The sequence below is a fragment of the Girardinichthys multiradiatus genome, chromosome 23 (assembly GCF_021462225.1).
Source record: "Girardinichthys multiradiatus isolate DD_20200921_A chromosome 23, DD_fGirMul_XY1, whole genome shotgun sequence".
Classification (NCBI taxonomy): Eukaryota; Metazoa; Chordata; class Actinopteri; order Cyprinodontiformes; family Goodeidae; genus Girardinichthys; species Girardinichthys multiradiatus.
The window spans coordinates 12,790,111-12,814,231 of record NC_061815.1 but is presented as its reverse complement, the minus strand read 5'-3'; the positions used below and the strand labels follow the sequence as shown (position 1 = coordinate 12,814,231).

The following is a 24,121-nucleotide window of genomic DNA, read 5'->3' as shown; positions in this document are numbered from 1 at the left end:
ATGCTCCACATATTGCTGATGAGTCAGTTTCTAAAGTCACACACAGATTCTCACAGTGACCACAGGATGTAACAGATTGTGCTGGAAACAAGATTTACATAAAGAGACCCTATTAAAACTAACTGAATCCAGCTCTGTAAGTCACATTTCAGGACAATAGCGCATCTTTGGTGCATCATCACTTAGGTTTTGGAAGAGACTCCTACTCAGAAGCAAGAAAAGTGTGGAATGTGTTCTTCTCTTGATGGTGGCCAGCTCCTGAAGGCAGAACATTTTTATTTAGTGGGTGGAAACTGGATGATTACTAAATTGTCATCCTACTGTACTATTCAGCTTCAAAGGACACAATGGGGACAGCATTTTGCTGAGGTTTACTAAATCAGAAGGAAACTTGAATGAAACTGTATAAGAAAAGTACATCATATGTCTCCTATCCTTCCAGAGCAGGTTGAGCCTGAAGACAGGTAGCCTCCATCCAGGCATTACCAAGCTGAAAGACAATATAATGGCCGGCTAATCACTAATATCACTTGAGGGAAATGGGCAGATTCCTATTAAAATGTCCAAAAGATGGGAATGTTGAGCCAAAATCAGGTCTATGGTTTTCATAGAAGATTAAATCCAGTCAAAGAAAATTGAGTTATGCTGTAGAATATTTATTTCGATAAACATAAGAAAGAAAAAACTTTATAAAAGTCATTTGGGAAAAAAGAATTTACCTTTCTTCCATTAAACAAAAACATATACTCATCCTCAGATATTATGGACATTTAAGCAGGCAAAAATAACAACTTTAATACCATTAACACCTCAAACGCCACCAGGAAACAAACGGCATGAGTTGCATAGTTTCTATTAAAAGGACAGAACATTAAACATTTTTGTGCTCATTCAAGAGTGTCTTGCAAAAGTATTCAAACCCCTAGAAATTATGCACGTGTTGCAGCCACGCCAATATATATATTGTGGTTTAATTTGATAAGCCAACTTGCGGTATTAGATAACTGAAGTGAAAAGAACATGAACATGTTCTACAAACATACGAAGCCCAGCAAGTGTAAACAAAAACAATGCTGGTGGAAATCTGTGCTCACGCTGTGATAAACTGCTCTGTTTTGCAATCTGCGGGCACAGATTACAAAACGGCGTGCAGAGTTTAGTTAAGCGTGAGCACGGATTTCCACCAGCATTGTTTTTTCTTTTTTTTACCCGCTGAAACTTGCAGGGCTCCGTACAAATAAGAAGCTGATACCGCCAAATAAAATCCAGCCCAACCATTAGTCTGAAAAGCACCCAAGAGGCCCTTGGGAACTCTGGAGGAGTTGCAAAGATTTTATTTATAAAGAAACTTTAAACACCATGGATCATTTTCCTTCCACTTCACAGTTACGCTCTACTTAATATTAGTTTTCATACAAATCCATTGAAGCTTGTTGCGGTAATGTGACAAAATTCACGGCTTTGAATATTTTTGCGAGACACTGCAGGAGATTCTGCATGAAACTAAACAAACTAACTAAAAATCCTGCTGTGGTTAACAACACAAAATAAGAGGTTCTTCCTCTGAAGGGAGAATGAGCAGAAAATAAAACAGCCTCGTGTCGATGTGACATGTGAGAGCTTTCAGCCATGTGAACAAAACAATTATTCTGATCCATTTCACGGGCTGCTGGGTATTTTAGATACAGAGGAGTGATTTCACAAAGTGTCAGCCCCATCAGATTTGTCAGAGGACGCTCTGAGGCTTCTTGCACCGGTGCAGACCAGCTTACAGACGATCTGCAGCTGGGAGACGCAACAGAAGAGAGGCCGTCTGCAAAATATTAGATTCAGGATGTCTGCTACATGGCAGCGCAGTGTTTCAGGGACAGAAACCAGACCTCGTCTTTTTAAGAGATGATCTGGGACCTTTGAAAACAAGTACAACTGGATCCACTAAAATAAAGACCCTACTAAAAACAAACTCAGTCCCCCAAAACATTGCGGAAGCTTCTCAGCCTACATACAGAACTGCTCAGCTGTATTAAACAAAGCCAAGGATTTTTTATTTAGTGCAAGGACACTAATGAGATGCAGATGAATGTTACGCCATCGAGCATAATTCATCTTCAGCAGCACAGAAACCCTCTGAGAAGTCCATAACAATCATTTTTATCTCTTAGAACAGAAAATCAATATCGTCCTGGGAAAATATATACAGCTGTGTTCAAAATAATAGCAAGTAAAGCTCAAAATACATATTATAGCTTTAATTTCCATACACACAATCCTAATGCACTTTCTATTCCAAAGCAAAACAAGAGGGTATGTTTTTTTTTTCCCATGCACACAAATAGAATGGAAATGCAGCTCATTTTATTCCAAAGCAAAACATGAAGAAAAATGTTTACAGAAGGAGAAAAAAAAAAAAAAATCAAAATTAAAATATTAAGCTCCCCACTTAAACCCTGAATTAATATTTAGTTGTATAACCTTTCCGAGAACTGCTTCACATCTGTGTTGCATGGACTCGACCAACTTCTGGCTCCTGCAAACAGGTGTTCCAGCCCAGGATGATTAGATGGCTGCAGATTCCACAGTGTCTCTCCATTTCCTGTGGGGTCTGATGTCACCCCGAAGGTTTTCTAATGGATTAAGGTCCAGGGATTAGGTTAGCCACTTCTTAACATCAACCTTGTTGATCTGAAAACTAGTTGCTGCAAGTTTATTGGTGTGTTTGGGGCATTTTAAGGGCATTTCCTCATCAACATGAAGCACAATGAGCCATAACCCTTGCCATGCAATAAATAGGCATGACATCATAGCATCAGAAACACCGCCATACCATAATGCCTGAACCACCATGCTGCCCTGTGTACTGTGACTTGAATTCAGCATTTGAGGATCATATGACAAACTGTCTGCACCATTTCTGCTTAGGCCAAACAATGTGTTCTTTGCCAAATTGTAATTTCTTGTTTTTCCAGCTGTGGGGTTCTGCTGGGGCTTTTTGCTGACAGTTTTGCTTCACATAGCTCCTATTGTTACACCACACACAGGTTACTGTAGACGTACCTCGATCCCCTTGCTACTGATCATTGGATGAGTCTTCAAAAGTACATTTTTTATATCCTTCAATCTACTGGAATGATAGTTATTTGTTTTTTTCCATGTCTTTGCGGTTTTGGTTTGATTTTTCAAGCATTTGAGATCATTTTAGGTAAGCAGCCTATTGTCCTCCTCAAATAAGTTAATCATGTTCATCATGACTGTTGGTTTTCTATTACTCTGCTGCTCCTACTAGTTTATGATTTGCCATGTTTACCAGTAACAGTAACTGATGTGGTTAGTGGTGTTGTTGGGAAACCGACCATGCTTGATCATCACCTCCAAAAAGACATTCTCCATGGCATCTGCGTGGATTAGCTGCTCAGTTTGTAAAGACAATGCAGAGCTTGTTGGACAGAGATGTGGAGCATACTGAGCACTGACAGACTAATCCACAGAGTCATTTAGATTATTATCTGGCTCATAAACTATTTATAGCAGACTTTGTTTGAAGTCTGGCTGAGATTCCCTGTTGAGCTAAAGAGCGGAAAAGGGACTAGACAATAGTGTTCTGCCAATTTGAAGAGGGTCAGTTTAACTTTGAGCCCCGACTCCCTTACAGCTAAACATGTCTTTCCTCCGGTGGAGAGGACCCGACCGGCAGTGATCCATATGCAGCGTGTCTCTGCCACAAACACTGAACTTCAGAGGAAATCCTGCTTTCTGATGAAACTCAGGACATTTGCATTCCATTTCTCTGCCAACGCACAGGGTGATGAGCTCCCAGTCAAGGTGAGCTGCAGTGAAAACAAAGGCCGGAGCTCCATTCGGATCAGGTGGAATCTGTGCAGGAGCACACACACTGAATGCCCCGTCACCAGGCGTGGCACCTGCTTCCACGATGCCTGTGGCAGGCTTGCAGGATGTCGGGGATCTCTGCCTCGGGCGAGATGCTATTCCACAAGGCAGGCGGCTCGTCAGGCTGAGTGACAAGTGTTGGCGGTGGAAAATGAACAATTGGCTTCTCTGCCTGGAGGTGAAACTTTGCAAACAGTTGCTCTGATGCTACATCCTTCAGCTCGTTTCTTTATTTTTTTGTTCAGGGGTAGATGTTGGAGCTGGCAGATTGTAATCAACGCAGTGCCCTGAAGTAGTTGGAGAGATTCCTTCAGATCATTGATGCAAACTAAAATAACAGCACAGACAGACTAAGATCTTGCTTCACGTGTGGCTCTTATTACTCAAATGACATAAAGCTGAACATCAAAACTTCCACTGTTTGCCGTTTCCCTGCTGCTCTTATTTCTTTGGATCAAAGCTGCCTAATTGGCCAGTTCTACTTTGGTTTGTGATTGAAAGACACAATGAGTTGAAAAAGTTTGGATCTGAAGTTCATTTTCCGACTCCGGAAATGATTACTCACATTAATTTTGCAAACAAATCGAAAAAACCCCCCCCAAAAAAACAGGATAATCTCAAATAAAGCCAAAAAAGACCCTTCCTCTGGAAGTTGACAATAACTTCAAGAGTAACTTGCAAACGTGTTCATACTGCTTAAAGCTTTTCACATTTTGTCACATTAAAACCTTCAAAGCTTAATGTATTATTCTGGGATTTCCTGCAACAGACCAACACAAGTACTGCATAGCTATGAAGCACAATGAATGTCATATATATTTTAGATGGATGGCCATGTATTGGAAAGAAATCTGAAAAGTGGGTGGCTTGCATTTGTATTTCGCCCTTTTTAACATTAAGACCCCAAAATAAAATATCCAGGCATGAAAGCATTATTCAGAGAAGCAGCCAAGGGGCCAATGGTAACTCTGGAGGAGTTGTGGAAATCCACAACTCAGGTGGGAGAATCTGTCGGCAGACAACTATTAATTTGCACAAATCTGGCCTTTAAGGAGAAAGCCTCTGTTAAAATAAAACAATAAGTTCAGTCTATAGGATCCAGATGTAGGATACATAGTAAACATGTGAAACAAATGAGACAAAGATGAACATTTTAGTGGGGATGATTTTCTTCAGCAGGGACAGGGATGATGTCAGAGTTGATGGAAAGATGGATGCATCTACACATCACCCTGAACACAACACCCCCAGTGTGAAACAGGGAAGTGGAACCATCATGCTTTGGGTAGAGACGGCAGCTATAGCCACGGTGAAATGTGGTCCAACAATATTTTAACTTCATGGAGCTGAATACAAATGAATGCCACACTTTTCTCATGTGTATTTTTTAACTTCATAACTACACACAACTTTATGTTGATATACTGCATAAAATCCTAATAGGTTTTAACTTGACAAAACGAAAGGTTTAAGAGGAATAAACATTTTCACAGTAACTGACAGCTGTTTCTCACAGGTTCTATCTTAGATATGTCTGAACAAGTCTGTAACAAAGCTTAATAAACAAATATGACCAACTTGTGCAATGGAAAAAAAAAAAAACAGAAAGCTGGAATTTAATCAATTATTTGTGATGTTAGAAAAAGTTCTACAGAGAAATGGCTGCAGTGTCTCTTAAAACTCCCACTCTGCACTCCTGTGTTCCTCCCACGCAGGTATTTTCATTAACGCTGCCCGATTGGACCCTTTTTTAGAGCTCTAGGTGGGCGTCCGCAGGCTGAGTGTCTGACATTTCTCTCACACTCTCCTTAGCCCTGCTGCACCTTCAGGCCAAGACAACAGAAACTCCTCAGAAATCCACCACAGCCCCTTTGATCAGTCACAGTAGGACACACAACTATTATTAATAACACGGTTTGATTCCAGTATCCGTGTTGGGCGTTAGGAACCCAGCAGGATCCTGAATCTGAATCCTTTAACTGAAAAACGGTCGTGATTGATCTTGTTATTCTCACCTCTGATCTTCGCATCGTTTCAAAAAGAATCCAGGGCCTGAGGAACTGAGAGTCTCCAGCCTTGTTCGGCCCAACTTTAGACTTATAAAGTTCAGGCGGGATGAGTGGAAACAGCTGTCACACGCAGCTCTCCTATAAAACCTAACACCAAAGTTCTTCAACAACTCACACAGCTGGTTTTATTCTTTAAGTTTGCATATCTCACAGGGAAAAACTTGTTTTTCTTTCAACATGTTACATCACATTTTTATTCATCCTGAACAAATTTCTTTTAGAAATAGAAAAGTGTTTAAATAAAAAACCATGAGTTGCAGCGGTATTTACTGAAAACAGACATTTCCTAGGTTATCTATTCACACATTCTGAAGAGCCATTGTGAAACAGCAGTCTGATGGTCTCCGTCTGACCTGCCTGAACTTCAGTGTGTTACCTCCCTAAAACTTGCTGGAGCTGGGGCTTTGCTCCATTGTGATGAAGAAGAGACAGACTCCTGCAGTCAGCAGCAGGTGCATGGACTCGTAGAGTAATTTGGGTGAAAAAACGCTCCAGATGAAGAGGTGATAGCGCAGGACGGTCACCAAGACGATGTAGGCTGCAGCCGGCACTGACCTCAGCAGGGCCAAACAGTAGCAACCGTGGCTGATGGCGACCGGGCTCCTACGGAGAGGAAGAGGACTCATCAGAGAGGAGAACAGTTAAGCTGCTTTACGTCTCACTCTAATTCATGGAAAATTGTTTGACCATTAACAGTGAAGGATATAACTCATATTTTTAACCTCTCTCCCAAACACACTCTTGTCTTACTATATGTTGTGAGGACCTTGCATTGACTCTTGTTGGCATCCATTGATTTCCATTTATTGTCAACCTTGTCTATGGCTTCCCCCTCACCAGTACATAGCTAACACTAAGCCCAACCTTAACTCAATTCACACCTAAGCCCTGGCAAAATAGCAATTGAGGACCCTTAAAATGTCCTCATTTTACAACAAATCATCCTCACTTTGATAGTGAAACACTCAAAATAGTCCTCAGTCAGGGCAAAAACAGGAGCGCACGCACGCACGCACGCACACACACACACACACACACACACACACACGAGAGGCTAATCCAATTATCTTCCCACAATAATGCAGATTACTGGCAAATTCTGATTAGGAAGTTAATAACTTTAAAACCAGCAGGAGGAGAAGACAGACGCAGCCAGGAGATTAGGAGGATGAGGATGTAAAGCCAAACACACACAGGTACACAAAGTTTTTGCATACATTCATACCTAAGATTTATCTTTGCGCCTCTGAAACTCAAGTGTAAATTAGCAGAGGGTTGTAGTTAATCACAGCAGGCAGTGTCCCAGTTGAGGGGGAGGAACTGCATGTCTTCTCATAAGATAGTCCAGTTTGGAGGAGGACAGATACATTCACATCCACACTGATGCTGACCAACAATGAATCAAGCACTGAGCAATACCTCTAACCAGGGAGATGCTTATGAATCCAGTTTAAACAAGAAAAAAAGGTCTTCATTCAACTGTCACTGTGCTGTCCTCATTCGTTTGGCAATCTGTGTTACATGTGTTCTGCACACCTCGGCAATCAGCTGCAACCGTCCACAATGACCCAATCACATCTCCTTAAATATTTCTGGGTTTCTGTTACGCTAAGAAAACTACTGCTAATGGAAACATGAAGAGGACAAATGTAAGTGGATTAAAAAACTGGTATACGAACCTAAATGTTGTCCACAATATCTGCCTAAGGGGTTTACACTTGTCCATACTGTTGCTGTTTATTTCTAACAAGGAACACGGGCACACAGCACATAAAGAGCGAACATCAATAGGGGTTTTTGGTGGTAGTAAGCAACTTCAACCATGTAAAACATATGGGCATTTTGAGCTTTTTTCCCCAACCAGCAGATCTTTACAAGTACCAGAGGAAACAGCCAGCTCAATGATGTGTGTAACAACAGGGAAGAGGCCCGCAGTGCCGTATCCCGCTCTTTTTTCTGGGTTCCTTTTTCCTGGGTCATGGTCAATCTTTCTTAATGAGTACAAAAAGAACTGCATGAGGATATCTGTCACAGGATAGATTAGTCTTTGTGCCTTTAAATTACGTGCCATAGGATAGGTGTAGAAAAAAAAGACTTTGATAAATCTGTGGCAAAACAGCCAAGTTTGACACAAACACAGACCATCCCCAAAAGAACACCATGCCCACAGAGAAAGATGGTGGTGACTGCATCATGCTGTGAGGTAACTTTTCTTCAGATGGAACTAAGCTTTAGGTCAAGCTGGGGTTTTAAACACTAATCAGTTTTGGCCCTAAACCTTAAGGCGTCTGTTAGAAAGCTGGAGATAAATTTACTTTTATAGCATCACAGGAGGTTCGAGCATAAACGAAAAATCAACAAAAGAATGACTTGATGAGAGGAAAAGCAACGGTTTGAATGAGCTAGGGTTCAAAACTAAATCTGACTGAAACAAACAGTGTTTCAGAGTCTGTATACTCCAGTTAACGATTATTTGATTACAAAATTAGTTGATGATTATTTCAATAATCTATTAATCACAATTAATCCGATTCATAGTTTTCAGACCTAGTGGAAATATTTTTTCTTGTCTCATTTTTATACATCACAATTTGTATGTTTTTTACTCTTCCTTGAAATGTACTATTGTTGGTTGGCTTGAAACAATGCAGTTATGAACTAAAATTACAGCCTTTGTTGAGGTTTATGATTGGTTATCATTTTCTATTTTTCAGTTTTATTTATGGTAAATGGTACATTTATTTATGTGCTGATCAGATGCTGATTGGTAAATCTGCTGACATTGACTTGCTTGGACAGACACTGCAACGATGAGTCACTGTAACAGCAGGAGGTAAAATAACCTGTGTACTGGTGCAGAGTAACGAGTCTCTGCAACAATGTGGGGAAGCTGAAGAAGCTGTTTGTGGGAACAGGACTACCTCTCCCCTCTTTATCGAGGTCACTGTGGTGGAAACTGTCTCTCCCTTTAAGTAACTCATGGAAAAAACGATGCAGAGCGAGCATCATAAAGAAGGCCCATTAGCAACTGTGTATCCTCAGGAGTATGAAGCAGACTGTCCTCAGCACTCTAGTATTGATGTAATTTTGTTTTTCCATTGGAAGCTGAAGTGTTCCCCCAACCTCCTCCATCACCAACTGGAACAGGAAGTGCTCCGGTGCTGACAGAAAGGTGCTGCAGAGACAGGTTAAATCTGCACAAATAAATGACACAGCAGGTGCTGGAGCAGAAAGTTCTGTTATGAAGAACCCCCTCCTTCAGATTGAGGGTAAGAGATTTAAATTTAGGACAAAGAAAACGTTAAATGCAGCTTTTTCTAAAGGTTGTAAGATTTTAACTCCAACGATCATTCAAATTCAAAGATACTTTATTGATCCCCGAGGGGAAATTAGAATTCCAGTACAACCCATCCAAACATACATCATGACACAAGACAAGACAATGGGGGGACGGGTCACCGAGGGTTTTCTGCACACTCAGAGGCGCTGCTGCCCTTGCTAGATGAGAAAAGACACATTAGGTAAGTAGAGGAAAAAAAAAAATCATATTTCACACTTTATCCTTAGCAGGATACAGTTTGAGATTGCAAAAAACCTCAGCACAAAGAAGCAACAAGTTGACAAAACAACATCATGCTGGGAACGGTGAAGGTGGTGTGAGGGGGTGCATATGTTTATCTTGAGCATGTGTGTGTGTGCGAGTGAGTGTGTGCAAGTAAGTCCATGAAGCACTGTCACAGAGGCCATTGTCCTTGATGGTACGTTGGAAGGTTCATCAACCGGCCACAAAGTTCTGAGCAGGTCCACAGATGTCCTCAGGGAAGGGAGGGGGGCAGAGGGAGCAGAGTGTCATGTTTACATAACTTCCAGGAGAAGTTGAAGATAGCCAGCCATCAAGGCCGCGCAGGGGAGCCAGATTCAGAAAAATAATTATTATTTGGGTTAGGCTGACTCTTAATTTTCCGTCAGCCTTGAGAGTCTCACTGGTGCTTCTCAAAGGCGAATCCAAACAGCCAAATTCCTGGTCTTTCTGCCAGATCCAAGCGAACAACTTTCTCCAAGATTTATTCCATTTCACCCCTGAGTACAGGAACCGCAACCCGCTTGCGATCCTGTATAAGGATCACATCCAGTCTGCGATTCAGCTCACGTAACATCTCAGTCTGAGTGTTGATCGCTCTGAAGATCCCATCACACATGCCAGGCAGCCTTACAATGGCCAGAACAGCTGCTGACATTCTCCGGATTTCCCGATATGCCAGGTAACCGCTGACTCCAAAAAGCAGAAATCCTGATATCAAACATCCAATTATATACACATCTTCCACATCCTCGACTGACATTATCGACAGACACATAATCCTCCACTTCTGCCAGGAGTCCATCGTGTATCTGTAGAAAAATGTCCCGTCCGGGCAAGTGGGCTCTCCTTTACCCTGTCTTCTCCTCGAGAAAATTTGATCAATTGCATTGCTGAACCAGCTGAACAAATCCATAATTTGGAAGAATTTGGAAGATGTGCAAAAAGAGGCTCCAAAAAAAAGACAAGACACAGAGCTGAAGCAGGGCAGATATGGGAGGGGTGCGGGAGACAAAGAAAAAGCGTCCACCTCCACCGAGAGCAGGAAAAAAGATCATTTCATAATGATCATTTCACTGTGTCTCACTGCTGCTATTAGTGTTTTACTTTATTGTTAATGACAAGATCAGGTTTTGAGAAAGTTTTTTTATATCCCTTACAATTCAACTGAAAAACCAACTCACTGATTAGGTGGGTGTCCACACCCTTACAATAATACTTTTTTGAAGCATGTTTTGATTCAGTGTCAGCATTCAGAGTTGACCAGCATCACATCTTTACTGGATTTACCGACTCTATCTGGGCAGAAGTTCTCTAAATCTATCAGATTGTGAGAACAGTTCTGGACTATGGCCAGAACTTGACTTTTCTCCTGGTGGAGCCATTATTTCTTTGATTTTGATGCATGCTTAGACTGAGTCAGATGAAGAACAATGAAATCCATCATCATCTTCAGCTCTTTAGAAGAAACTTGATGGTTTCAGGTCAAAGCTGACTGGTATTTGGATCCGGTTCAATTTAATTCACCTTGGCAATAAACTTAGTTCCATCTGAAGAAAAGTAACCACATATCATGATGCTGCCACCACCATGTTTCACAGAGACCGTTTACTCTGATGGTGTTCCTTTTGATTCAGTACTTTTCTGTGCCATCTGGATTTGTTACCTATAAGCAATCCAATCCAATCAAACTTGGTTTCATCAGACCAAATCACGTTCTCAGCTTTCAGAGTCTACTTTCAGAGCTTTATTCAAATAAGAAGGTGGCTTACACTGTCATGCCCTGCTTTTTGACCAGTGGTAAATATTTATTTGGCTTTGTTGGAATAATTCTTCTGATACCATCAGACAGCTCCTGTTGTTCCAGCCAACAAACATTTTTCCTTAGTTACATTAGTGTGAACACTGAAAAATGAAGAATAAGCCAGCGAAAGTGTCTTAATTCAAGCCCAGCGTGTATGATCTCTGGAGTAAGTTTGACCTCTGCCGTTTCCTGAGTGCATCAATGTGTGTGGTGACTCGGTTCAGGTTGAACACATACAATACGCATATTTGAATAGTATTTTAAGTGCTTGGTTGAGAAAATGCTTTTATCCAGGAAGAGAAATTAGAAACTGTCTAAAAGTCACCAAATTACTCTAATTATGCAAACTTGCATTTGCAGAAAACATTTGAATTTAAGACACTTTAAGAGCTGAAACTATAAATCTGCCATCTTTGAGGCTGATTTGATGTTCTGTTCACTTCACTTGTAAAACACTCCACATAAAAACTAATTAATTGCTAAGATTATTTTATTTATTTATTAATGGTAACAATTAACAAAAAACTGAAAATGCTCAGGTTTTAGAAGAGCATTTTAAAAAACAATATTTGTGTGACACAATGTTTCTTTATGTGGAGGGTGAAATTAGAAATTAAGATGTCCTTATATAATTAATATATCAAAAAGCCGCTTCGCTTTAATGACATGAGATAAGTCTGTTTCTATCACTATAGTGTGACTCGATATCAGCCATCAGTTCAGATTTGATTCTTATTGATCCATTTTGCCAGGAAACTGATTTGCACTTGTCTCATCATTTGCACAGCTGTAATGTAAAGCTGTGACGTGTGGCCCCAGGTAAAACAAAACATGGCTGCTGAGTAAAGTCATGAGGGAAACAAGGTTCTGCAGAACCAAACTACAGGAATCTGGGTATCTTTAAGGCTCTTCAGCCACTACCTGAGTCCACTGAGCTGCAGCTAATAGCAGCTGAGGTTTACTTCAGTGAGTCACTTCAAAACTCCATCTGAGTCATGGTATGTTTTATAATCTCTTTGAGTTGGTTTCAGTGTAATCTGTCCGCCTGTAAACTCAGTTTTGTTCCTCATTGAACAAGATGCATGACGAATAGCTCCAATTTTCCTTTTAAGAAACAAGTAAACTTAAAATGAAAGACTTTGCAAAGTAAAGTTCTGAGAACTGTTGAAAAGTTAAAGAAAAATAGATGAATAACTAGAAAAATTTGCATTTCCTGCGAAAATGCAGTGTGAATGCTGTAAGCTGAATTTTTTAGCTGAAAGCTGGCAGAAAGAAGCTGAAATTGACTGCAGAAAATCTGCTGAAATCTGATAAATTAGAAATAGCAGAAACAGCAAAGAAAAACTGTCATCTGATCTGTTTGAGCAGGAAGACTATTAGCTATAAAACAGCTTAACAATGTAAAGTTACCTCAAAACTACTTGAAAGAGTTGTTGAAATGCAAGAACTGACAAAAACTTTAAAAAAGCAGGAAAGAGCTTCCATAGATGAGCTGAAAAAGGAGACTGAAGCAAAAATGTAGCCTAAGAAGTTGAAGTCAGTGCTAAAATACCCCAAAAATTGCAGAAATTTCAGAAAAAAGTGAACTAACAACAAATACGCTGAAGAAACACAAAAACAAACAAGAAATTGCCAAAAAAAACGCAAAAGTGTTCTTCAGCTAAGAGAGAAGAGAGGAGAAAGAGAAGCTAAAATGATAACATTAGCATATTGGCTATCACTAGCATGAAGGCTGATATTAATTTAACCCATCTACCATGCAAAAAGCAATATATAAGCTAAAATGAGCTAAACCTCTAATGCTTACTACAGCGTATATTCAAAAGTCTGTGAAATTGCCATTTAAAACTATTCACTCTTCAGCATTCACACAATAATAATAGTAATAAACTAGAAAATTTCTGAAGAAATTTAGACGGGGCCTGCCTTTGGTGTGTGCTTCTTGGACCAGAGCCAAATGTTGTGGGTCTGAGGTACAGAACCAAAGCAACAGAATGGTGTGCATCATGATTGAGGGTAGAAGGTTAAGATGTCTATCTAGACTTGTTCTTGTTTCACCAGTAATCATGCGTCCTTGCATTGCTTTGGCAGTCGCAAATAAATAAAGAGTCCAGTTTAGAGATGTGTAGTAATAGGTGCCACCAGGCAATGGCATGGGAATCAAACCACTCACTGTTCTCCCTTCATTACTGTGGCAGGCCCCAACTAAGGAATGTTGAGACTTTTATTTTATAAATATCAGTGAGTTTATTTTGAAAGGATAAAGTAGATCCATTTCCATCACAGAGTCCCAGCAATAGTGTTAAGACCAATGCTGCAATTATTGCTGTGTGAAATATGGAGGCGTTTATTTTGTAGGGTATGTCTAGGTGTTGTTTTGAAAGTCCAGCATGGTTGTCCTTTCAGGTCTGGCATACTTCCACTAGATATAAAGAACCTGTTTGCTATTCTAAAATCATTGTGTATGCTATTATCAGCTTAAAAAAAATCAATACAAACTATGGAAGCTGAAGCTTTTATTTTGAAAGTTTCAGTAAGCCTTATTTCAAAGGACTAGCATAGTCCCATTTCCAACACTGTGTGAACTCCAACAGTCGTGTAATGCCCAGTCCTGCAATGATATATAGTTTAAAACGTAAAGGCTATTATTTTGTAGAGCATGTTTTGTCTTATTTTGAAAGTCCAGCGTGGTTGTCCTTTCTGGTCTGGGTTAGTTCTGTTAGTTGTTCTAAAATCATTGTCTATGCTATTATCAGCTTAAAAAATCATTAGTAACTATGGAAGGTTGAGACTTTTATTTTGAAAATTTCAGTAAGCCTTATTTTAAAGGGCTGATCTGGTCCTATTTCAAACACTGGATGAGCTCCAACATTGGTGTGAAGCCCAGTGCTGCAATTTTCTATAGTTTAAAATGTAAAGGCTTTTATTTTGTAGAGCATGTTTTGTCTTTTTTGAAAATCTAGCAGGGTTGTCCTTTCAAGTCTGGGTTATTTCCATTAGTCATATAGAACCTGCTTGCTTGTCTGAAATCATTGTGTATGCTATTATCAGTTTAAAAAATCATTTGTAAATGTGGAAGGTTGATGTTCAGTGTGAAAAAAAGGCATTTATTTTGTAGAGTATGTCTAGGTCTTATTTTGTAAATCTAATGTGGTTGTCAGCTATGACTGACTTATTGTGATCATTCATGGAAGCTTCTGGCCTGAGCTCAGCCTCAGAGCCAGTCTCTGTCAGAGGTTACTAAAGTTTACTGGCAGCTGTGTTCTGTTGCTATGGTAATTAATGAGCGCCCAACAGCTGCTGTTTCTCACTCATGCAGCACCACACTTTGTGTCTCATCATGGCCTGGCTTTATAACATGGTGGCACATGCTCCCGAACTACTGCCCATAACTCGGAAACCGTAAGGGCTATCAACGTCATTCTTGGACCGTTTTTCTCAGAACGGAAAGGACATATTTTTGTTGAAAATATAATAATAAAGGCACAACACTAAGTGAAAAAAAAGGAAAAATGGAGAAAAACACAAAAATGCCTGAACATGCTCTCGAACAACATCTAATACCTCAGAAACTATAAGCGCTATCAATTTGATCCATGCACTGTATTAATCAGCAGGCCCTGGTGAACAATCATGGAGCTTCTCAATTTTCTACAAAAATCTGTCTGGGAGGTGTGACCCTGTGAAAAAGCGGATAATTTTGACCATTTTTAACCTGAGTGAAGGTGAATTTTCCAATGTCAAACAAACCTACTTCACGAGGATTAACCTACTTCACTGTATTAATCAGCAGGCCCTGGTGAACAATCCTGGAGATTTTCATGTTTCTACATAAATCCGTGTAGGAGATGTGACAGTGTAGAAAAGTGGATAATTTTGAAATTTGTTAATTTCAAGCGATTTTGAGAAGGACAGATTTGGTACTCCTAAACAAACTTTTTTTATGACAAAACGATAAAAGGTATCAAAAACATTCCTTCACTGTGAGCGCCAGCAATGTCTGAAGATTAATTGGTGCAAAGCTCAAGTCTCTAACTTGAACGGTTTAGGAGCGGCGGCGATTCGAAAACATGTGAGTTTAAAGATTTTTTGCTCTGATTTTTTCTGAAATTCCTATAGGTTTTCCATTCAGTGTGTGTTGACTTTGCGTTGCTCCCGGACGTGTTGCGTGAAATCCATTAGTCCTACATTAATGAGGGTGACATTTTCTGAATCGCGAAAGACCATCCTACATTTTGATACCTAATTTGTGCCAGTAGAGTGAAAATTGAGCAAGTGAGGAGAGTTTGTTCGTACTTTCTCAGGTTGTTCAACAACCTAGAGCGTACACTCTACCAACTGACAAATTCCGCCATAGGATTACATTATAAAATCAAAAATGTCGAAAATCTTGCCTAAAATTTGAATCGCAATTGTAGAAGAACCGTAATAGATATCAAAAAGCTGAATCATCTGAAGATAGCTTAATGTCTTGTGAACATTTTAAAAGTTGAATTGTGTTTCTAGCTGAAAGTATGCAGACGTAGTAACTTGTTAAAGAGCACAAAGTTTTAGCTGAATTTTGCGGAATTGTTAAGATTTTCCATTCATTTCAATGGGCCAAAAATCGGCACAAAAAGCTGAATATTTAAAAAAGTATAAAAAGTATTAATACCAAACGTCATAGCCGTAATGTCCTAAATGAGCTGAACATTTTAAAAGTTGAATGGCTGAAATAGCACAAAGTATGAAGGAGGAGATAGGTGCCAAAAAAAGTGTTAGATATACATAATAATAAAGAGAAACAGTGCCTTCAGCATTCACACAATAACTACGACCAGTAACAAAACGAACCGTCTGTCTATTTGTCACAGGCTTTTCACATTTTTAAACAAACATAACTTGAATAGAGTTAAACGGTTAAATATTTATTTTTCTCTCCCCAGTTTTAGTTAGAATATTGCATTTTTAAAGACCGGAGTAATGACTTTGTTTCAAAATGACACAGCTGGATGGTATGGAAGGAAACCAGCAGAGCCTCCATTGATCTGAACCCATATCCAGTACTTCCCTTTATGGTCAATCTGCTGATGCTGCAGAGGGAATTCTTAATGAGCTCAGACTATTTTTGTTTCATTTGTCACAATACCTCTGAGTGCATAATGCAGCTGGGGTTGCTGCAGGGGAGCTCCGTGTTGCGAGTAATAAGAGATAATAAGGAATGATGGTTGTTTTGTCCAGCGCTGTAATGCAGCATGTAATGTATTAAAGCTGGATTTAATGTGACATGTGCTGAAGGAAGAAACACAGTCAACTTCCTGCAGTGGGCTGTAGAGGCAGCAGTGTTCAGGATGGCTCACAAAATGAAACCAATGGTCCGGATCCTGGTAGTATGGAAGCAAATCGTTACCATATTTCAAATGAAAAAGCATTTTCAGAAATGCTTTTTCATTTTAAGAATGTGGCTGCATTGTTTGACTCATAAATGAAATTAGTAATCAATCATCCTATTTGCATTTGCATTTTCTTCTTCAAGACTGCTCATTCCTTCACTAAATTAAAATGAAAAAGAAAAAGACATTTGAGATTTATTTTTTAAAATATGCCCTAGCAAATAGATACCAGAATTCAATTTGAAATGTAAAATTTGAAAATGAAAAAGCATTTCCAGAAATGCTTTTTCATTTTAAGAATGTGGCTGCATTATTTGACCCATAAATAAAATTAGTAATCAATCATCCTATTTGCATTTGCATTTTCTTCTTCACGACTGCACATTTTATGCCATAATCAAAAAGAAAACAAAGCAGACATTGCTTTTTTGTGGTCTGCCCGCAAAGTACTGCCCAGAACTCGAAAACGAAAAAGCATTCCGAGCTGCGGTCGCAGCAGAGTGACGTCAGCAGCCGCTCTTCCTCAGCTCCCTGCTGACCGAGCTACCCATCTTGTTCGGTGGGAGGCGCTGTGCACGTCTGCATTGCATTACATTGCAAACGTGCCGAGAAATTGATTGAATTGCAGCAGGGCCGAGCTCAATTTGTGGCAGTGGCAGGCAGAACTGGTAGTTTCGGTGGCAGGCTGTGGCAGTTCCGCCACAGCCTGCCACCGAAGCTGCCACCGGAACTGCCACAACCTGCCACACGGTGGCACGGGATCCCGCGAGGATGCCAGAAGGTGCCAGACCGGCCGTAAAAGCTTGCCAATGCGGTTGCCGCTGTTTTTGTGGAAGCTGATGCTGATTATCGGCAAATGGGTTGTCATTATTGTTATAGCCTGTTACCTTTACATAATGATGTCATTATTGATTATTATTTAATAAACAGCTTTAGACCCATAACATAAGGTGATTGTATTTACTTGACATGGAAAATAAATAGCACTATGTGTATGTGTGACGTGTTGAAAGGATGACGATTTATTGCACAAACAGCCGGTTTATTATAGAGCATGAGCGGCTATTCTGAATCGTCACTCACAGAAAAATATAAATAAATGCTTAAAAACACGCTGGATGTCCCAGGCCATGAGCCTGCCACCGGAACTGCCAGTTCTGCCTGTCACTGCCACAAATTGAGCTCGGCCCTGCTGCAATTCAATCAATTTCTCGGCACGTTTGCAATGTAATGCAATGCAGACGTGCACAGCGCCCCCTACCGAACAAGATGGGTAACTCGGTCAGCAGGGAGCTGAGGAAGAGCGGCTGCTGACGTCACTCTGCTGCGACCGCAGCTCGGAATGCTTTTTCGTTTTCGAGTTCTGGGCAGTATTTTGCGGGCAGACCACGAAAACGAAAAAGCAATGTCTGCTTTGTTTTCTTTTTGATTATGGCATAAAATGTGCATGCGTGAAGAAGAAAATGCAAATGCAAATAGGATGATTGATTACTTATTTTATTTATGGGTCAAATAATGCAGCCACATTCTTAAAATGAAAAAGCATTTCTGGAAATGCTTTTTCATTTTCAAATTTTACATTTCAAATTGAATTCTGGTATCTATTTGCTGGGGCATATTTTAAAAAATAAATCTCAAATGTCTTTTTCTTTTTCCTTTTAATTTAGTGAAGGAATGAGCAGTCTTGAAGAAGAAAATGCTAATGCAAATAGGATGATTGATTACTAATTTCATTTATGAGTCAAACAATGCACCCACATTCTTAAAATGAAAAAGCATTTCTCGTACTTGTACTTGTCGTCTTCCGCTTTATCCGGGACCGGGTCGCGAGGGCAGCAGACTCAACAGAGACGCCCAGACGTCCCTCTCTCCAGACACCTCCTCCAGTTCCTCCAGGGGGAGCCCAAGGCGTTCCCAGGCCAGCTGAAAGACATAGTCCCTCCAGCGTGTCCTGGGCCGTCCCCTGGGCCTCCTCCCGGTGGGACGTGCCTGGAACACCTCCCAAGGAAGGCGTCCAGGAGGCATCCGGTATAGATGCCCGAGCCCCCTCAACTGGCTCCTCTCGATGTGGAGGAGCAGCGGCTCTACTCCGAGCCCCTCCCGGATGGCCGAGCTCCTCACCCTATCTCTAAGGGAGTGCCCGGCCACCCTACGGAGGAAGCTCATTTCAGCCGCTTGTATCCGGGATCTCGTTCTTTCGGTCATGACCCGAAGTTCATGGCCATAAGTGAGGGTAGGAACGTACACCGACCAGTAAATTGAGAGCTTTGCTTTTCGGCTCAGCTCTCTCTTCACCACAACGGACCGGCACAGCGCCCCCATTACTGTGGCAGCCGCACCGATCAGTCTGTCGATCTCCCGCTCCATTCTTCCCTCACTTGTGAACAAGACCCCGAGATACTTAAACTCCTCCACTTGAGGCAGGAACTCCCCTCCAACCTGAAGAGGACAAGCCACCCTTTTCCGGTCGAGTACCATGGCCTCGGACTTGGAGGAGCTGATCCTCATCCCAGCCGCTTCACACTCGGCTGCGAACCGCCACAGCGCATGCTGTAGGTCTTGGCTAGAGGGGGCCAGCAGGACCACGTCATCCGCAAAAAGAAGAGACGAAATCCACTGGTCCCCAAACCCGACCCCCTCCGGCCCTTGGCTGCATCTAGAAATCCTGTCCATAAAAGTTATGAACAGGACCGGTGACAAAGGGCAGCCCTGCCGGAGTCCAACATGCACCGGGAACAGGTCCGACTTAGTGCCGGCAATGCGGACCAAACTCCTGCTCCGCTCGTACAGGGACCGGATGGCCCCTAGTAAAGGGCCCCCGATTCCATACTCCTGGAGCACCCCCCACAGGACATCACGAGGGACACAGTCAAATGCCTTCTCCAGGTCCACAAAACACATGTGAACCGGTTGGGCAAACTCCCATGAACCCTCGAGCACCCTGTAGAGGGTATAGAGCTGGTCCAGTGTTCCACGGCCGGGACGAAAACCACACTGCTTCTCCTGAAGCCGAGGTTCGACTATCGGTCGGACTCGCCTCTCCAATACCCTTCTTATGAAGGGGGACCACCACCCCAGTCTGCCAGTCCAGAGGCACTGTCCCTGACCGCCACGCAATGTTGAAGAGACGTGTCAACCATGACAGCCCTAGAACATCCAGAGGTCGATGATCGACTTTGTTGTCGTATCATCAGATCTTCGGCCGCATGTTTTGGACACTCGGGTGAATAGAGGGGCTGAGCTGTCCACTGATCATCACCTGGTGGTGAGTTGGATCCGCTGGAGGAGGAGAAAGCCAGTCAGACTTGGCAGGCCCAAGCGCATAGTGAGGGTGTGCTCGGAACGTCTGGCGGAGCCCTCGGCCAGGGATGTATTCAACTCCCACCTCCGGGAGAGCTTCGACCAGATCCCGGGGGATGTTGGAGACATAGAGTCCGAGTGGACCATGTTCTCCGCATCTATTGTCGATGCTGCTGCCCGTAGCTGTGGCCGTAAGGTCTGCGGTGCCTGTCGCGGTGGCAATCCCAGAACCCGGTGGTGGACACCGGCAGTAAGGGATGCTGTTAAGCTGAAGAAGGAGTCCTATCGGCTGTGGTTGGCTTGTGGGACTCCTGAGGCGTCTGACGGGTACCGTGAGGCCAAGCGTGCTGCAGCCCGGGCTGTGGCAGAGGCAAAAACACGGGCCTGGGAGGAGTTCGGTGAGGCCATGGAGAAGGACTACCGGTTGGCCACGAAGCGATTCTGGAAAAAGCATTTCTGAAAATGCTTTTTCATTTGAAGTATGATAACGATTTGCTTCCATACTGGTGATCCGGCTGCTTGCTTGGTGAAACCACACAAGACAAGCTGACACCAGCGGTCACCTTCACCACCTCCCAGAATCTGCTGTCTGAGAGTCGGTGCCTTTGGTTCCAATGCTTTCATGGTTTCAGTACAAGTTTTAAATCCATAATTTTCCTCAAGTAACTGTCAGACATCTGGCACAATTTCCATGTCAGAGTTCCGGATTTTCCTGACTCACATTTCCAGGCTTCTCAGTTGATTTTTTGCCCGTTTTTAAAGCTTAAAAACAAAAGCTTACTATAAATGTACCACAGATTTTCCAACAAACAGAACTGCCAAAATAATTACAGATTGTAAGAAGATGGATGGATGATAAATGGGTAAATGGATGGTGGCCTGGATGGACAGATGAAAGGATAGTATTGATGGAAAAATGGGATGGATGGTTGGATAAGTAAATGTAAAAATAAATTGAAAAAAGAATTCATAGATGATGGATGGATAAATAAACAGCTGGACAAACAAAAGGTTAAATAATAGGATGGACAGAAGTATGGTTTGAGAAATAAAATGATGGATGGATGAACGGACTGAATAAATGGTTAAATGGATTGCAAGATGAAAGGGCAAATAGATGGATGGGTGGATGGACAGACAGATAAACAAATAAATGGACAGTTAGAAGGAAGGATGAGTAAATATATGCTTGAATGGACAGACAGACATTTAGATAATGGGGCAGCAAATAAAGTCACAAAATCCAAACAATTTTCCAAACTTCTGTTTCCATACTTGTCTTGATGTGGAAAGCCACTAAATTCCAGACTTTTCTAGGGCCTAGTAGCAACTCTGGGACTTTAACTTAGTACATTAAACATGTTTCTTTTGGCTAATGGAAAATAATTTTTTCTTGGTTATTGTGAAATCTTTGATTCTGAATGTTTGAAATGAACACAGAACTGTGCAACTTCATGTCTACATCTACAAGATTATGTTATGAACGATGTAACCTGGGCTATGACAGGTACAGTGCCTTGCGAAAGTATTCGGCCCCCTTGAACTTTTCAACCTCTTGCCACATTTCAGGATTCAAACAAAGATATAAAATTCAAATTTTTTGTGAAGAATCAACAAGTGGGACACAATCGTGAAGTGGAATGAAATTTATTAGATGTTTCAAACTTTTTTAACAAATAAAAAACTGAAGAATTGGGCGTGCAAAATGATTCAGCCCCTTTACTTTCAGTGCAGCAAACTCTCTCCAGATGTTCAGTGAGGATCTCTGAATGATCCAATGTTGACCTAAATGACTGATAATGATAAATAGAATCCACCTGTGTGTAATCAAGTCTCCGTATAAATGCACCTGCTCTGTGATAGTCTCAGGGTTCTGTTCAAAGAGCAGAGAGCATCATGAAGACCAAGGAACAAACCAGGCAGGTCCGAGATACTGTTGTGGAGAAGTTTAAAGCCAGATTTGGATACAAAAAGATTTCCCAAGCGTTAAACATCCCAAGGAGCACTGTGCAAGCAATCATATTGAAATGGAAGGAGTATCAGACTACTGCAAATCTACCAAGACCTGGCCGTCCCTCTAAACTTTCATCTCGAACAAGGAGAAGACTGATCAGAGATGCAGCCAAGAGGCCCATGATCACTCTGGATGAACTGCAGAGATCTACAGCTGAGGTGGGAGAGTCTGTCCATAGGACAACAATCAGTCGTACACTGCACAAATCTGGCCTTTATGGAAGAGTGGCAAGAAGAAAGCCATTTCTCAAAGATATTCATAAAAAGTCTCATTTAAAGTTTGCCACAAGCCACCTGGGACACACACCAAACATGTGGAAGAAGGTGCTCTGGTCAGATGAAACCAAAATCGAACCTTTTGGCCACAATGCAAAACGATATGTTTGACGTAAAAGCAACACAGCTCATCACCCTGAACACACCATCCCCACTGTCAAACATGGTGGTGGCGGCATCATGGTTTGGGCCTGCTTTTCGTCAGCAGGGACAGGGAAGATGGTCAAAATTGATGGGAAGATGGATGGGGCCAAATACAGGACCATTCTGGAAGAAAACCTGCTGGAGTCTGCAAGAGACCTGAGACTGGGACAGAGATTTATCTTCCAACAAGACAATGATCCAAAACATAAAGCCAAATCTACAATGGAATGGTTCACAAATAAACGTATCCAGAATCTGTGGAAAGAGCTGAAGACTGCTGTTCATGAACGCTCTCCATCCAACCTCACTGAGCTCCAGCTGTTTTGCAAGGAAGAATGGGCAAGAACTTCAGTCTCTCGATGTGCAAAACTGATAGAGACAAACCCCAAGAGACTTGCAGCTGTAATTGCAGCAAAGAGTGGTGCTACAAAGTATTAACGCAAGGGGGCCGAATAATATTGCACGCCCCACTTTTCAGTTTTTTATTTGTTAAACAAGTTTGATACATCCAATAAATTTCATTCCACTTCACAAATTTGTCCCACTTGTTGTTGATTCTTCACAAAAAATTTGAATTTTATATCTTTATGTTTAAAGCCTGAAATGTGGCAAGAGGTTGACCAGTTCAAGGTGGCTGAGTACTTTCGCAAGTCACTGTACACAAAGCCGAATGGAGGAATAATCTAGAATGTTGTGCTCGTCTTGCTTGAGCGAAACACTTTCCCAGTGGCAATCCAGAACTTTTTGTTTGTTTTCTTGCTTGAACTTTTCACTGAATAGTGGTTCATATTGAATAGTCATATTGAGATATTTAATTTCTGAAGCAGGAGGCCACGGGTGAATGGATGAATGCGTATAGATGCAATGTGGAGAAAGATCATTTAATTTTCTTTTGATTTATATATATTTTGAGTTATTTGGACTTTGTTCTGATTTTCTCCATGTTATCTTCTGGCCTTCCCTACTGCAAATTACGAAAGCCTAAGACTGGTGTAAGACAGTAATAACTATCTTTTCTACACACAGGCAGGTGGATTAAACAAAGTGTCGGATTAAAGATTTTGTCTTTAGGATTTTTATCTGTAATTCAAATATTCAAATTTCATAATGAAGTGTTCCTTAAAGCTTTTATGACAGAGACATATGGAGAAATGTCTCCTTTTTCAACTATTTGAAATGGGATTGTTGTCATGACCTCACCTCTGACTTGTTGGACCACATGTTGTGCTGAATATTGGACCATTTGCAAGTTGCTGGACGCTACCAGGCCTTTTCGGCCATTTTGTATTCCAGGATAGTCCGCTACTACGAATCCCAGCGGACACTGCTGCTGATATGACGGGGCGTCCCAAGTCTGACGTCACAAGACACTATATAGGAAGGTGGCCTCTTTAAGGAGGCGCTTTTCACACTGGAAACAGGACCAGCAACTGAAGTGCATCACTCTGGAGAAGAAGTCCCACGTGGATTTTTCGTTTATTCTCCACCGTTGGCCAACGAGAAAACTAAGCGAATTAAGCTTACAGGAATAAGAAGGCTTGTAAGTTTTCAACTTTACTGATCGAAGACGTAAGTTTAACACGTAACCAAAAAAAACACGGAGTTTTCAAGGAGACGCAATTTTCCTCCTTGTTTTTGTACCAGTCGACTAGTGGCGGTCCGTCATAATTTGTCTACC

The 24,121-nt window shown here is 41.5% G+C and overlaps 1 protein-coding gene across 1 annotated transcript in view; it reads right to left on the bottom strand.

Annotated features, from left to right (window-relative positions):
• Nucleotides 1-635: 635 nt before the first annotated feature.
• pigg (phosphatidylinositol glycan anchor biosynthesis class G) overlaps nt 636-24,121 on the bottom strand; it is a 114,477-nt gene continuing 90,991 nt past the window's right edge. The window contains exon 13 of the mRNA XM_047353613.1: nt 636-6,557. Coding sequence (XP_047209569.1) covers nt 6,335-6,557 — 223 coding nt within the window. The 3' untranslated portion in view covers nt 636-6,334. The remainder of the gene's footprint in view (nt 6,558-24,121) is intronic.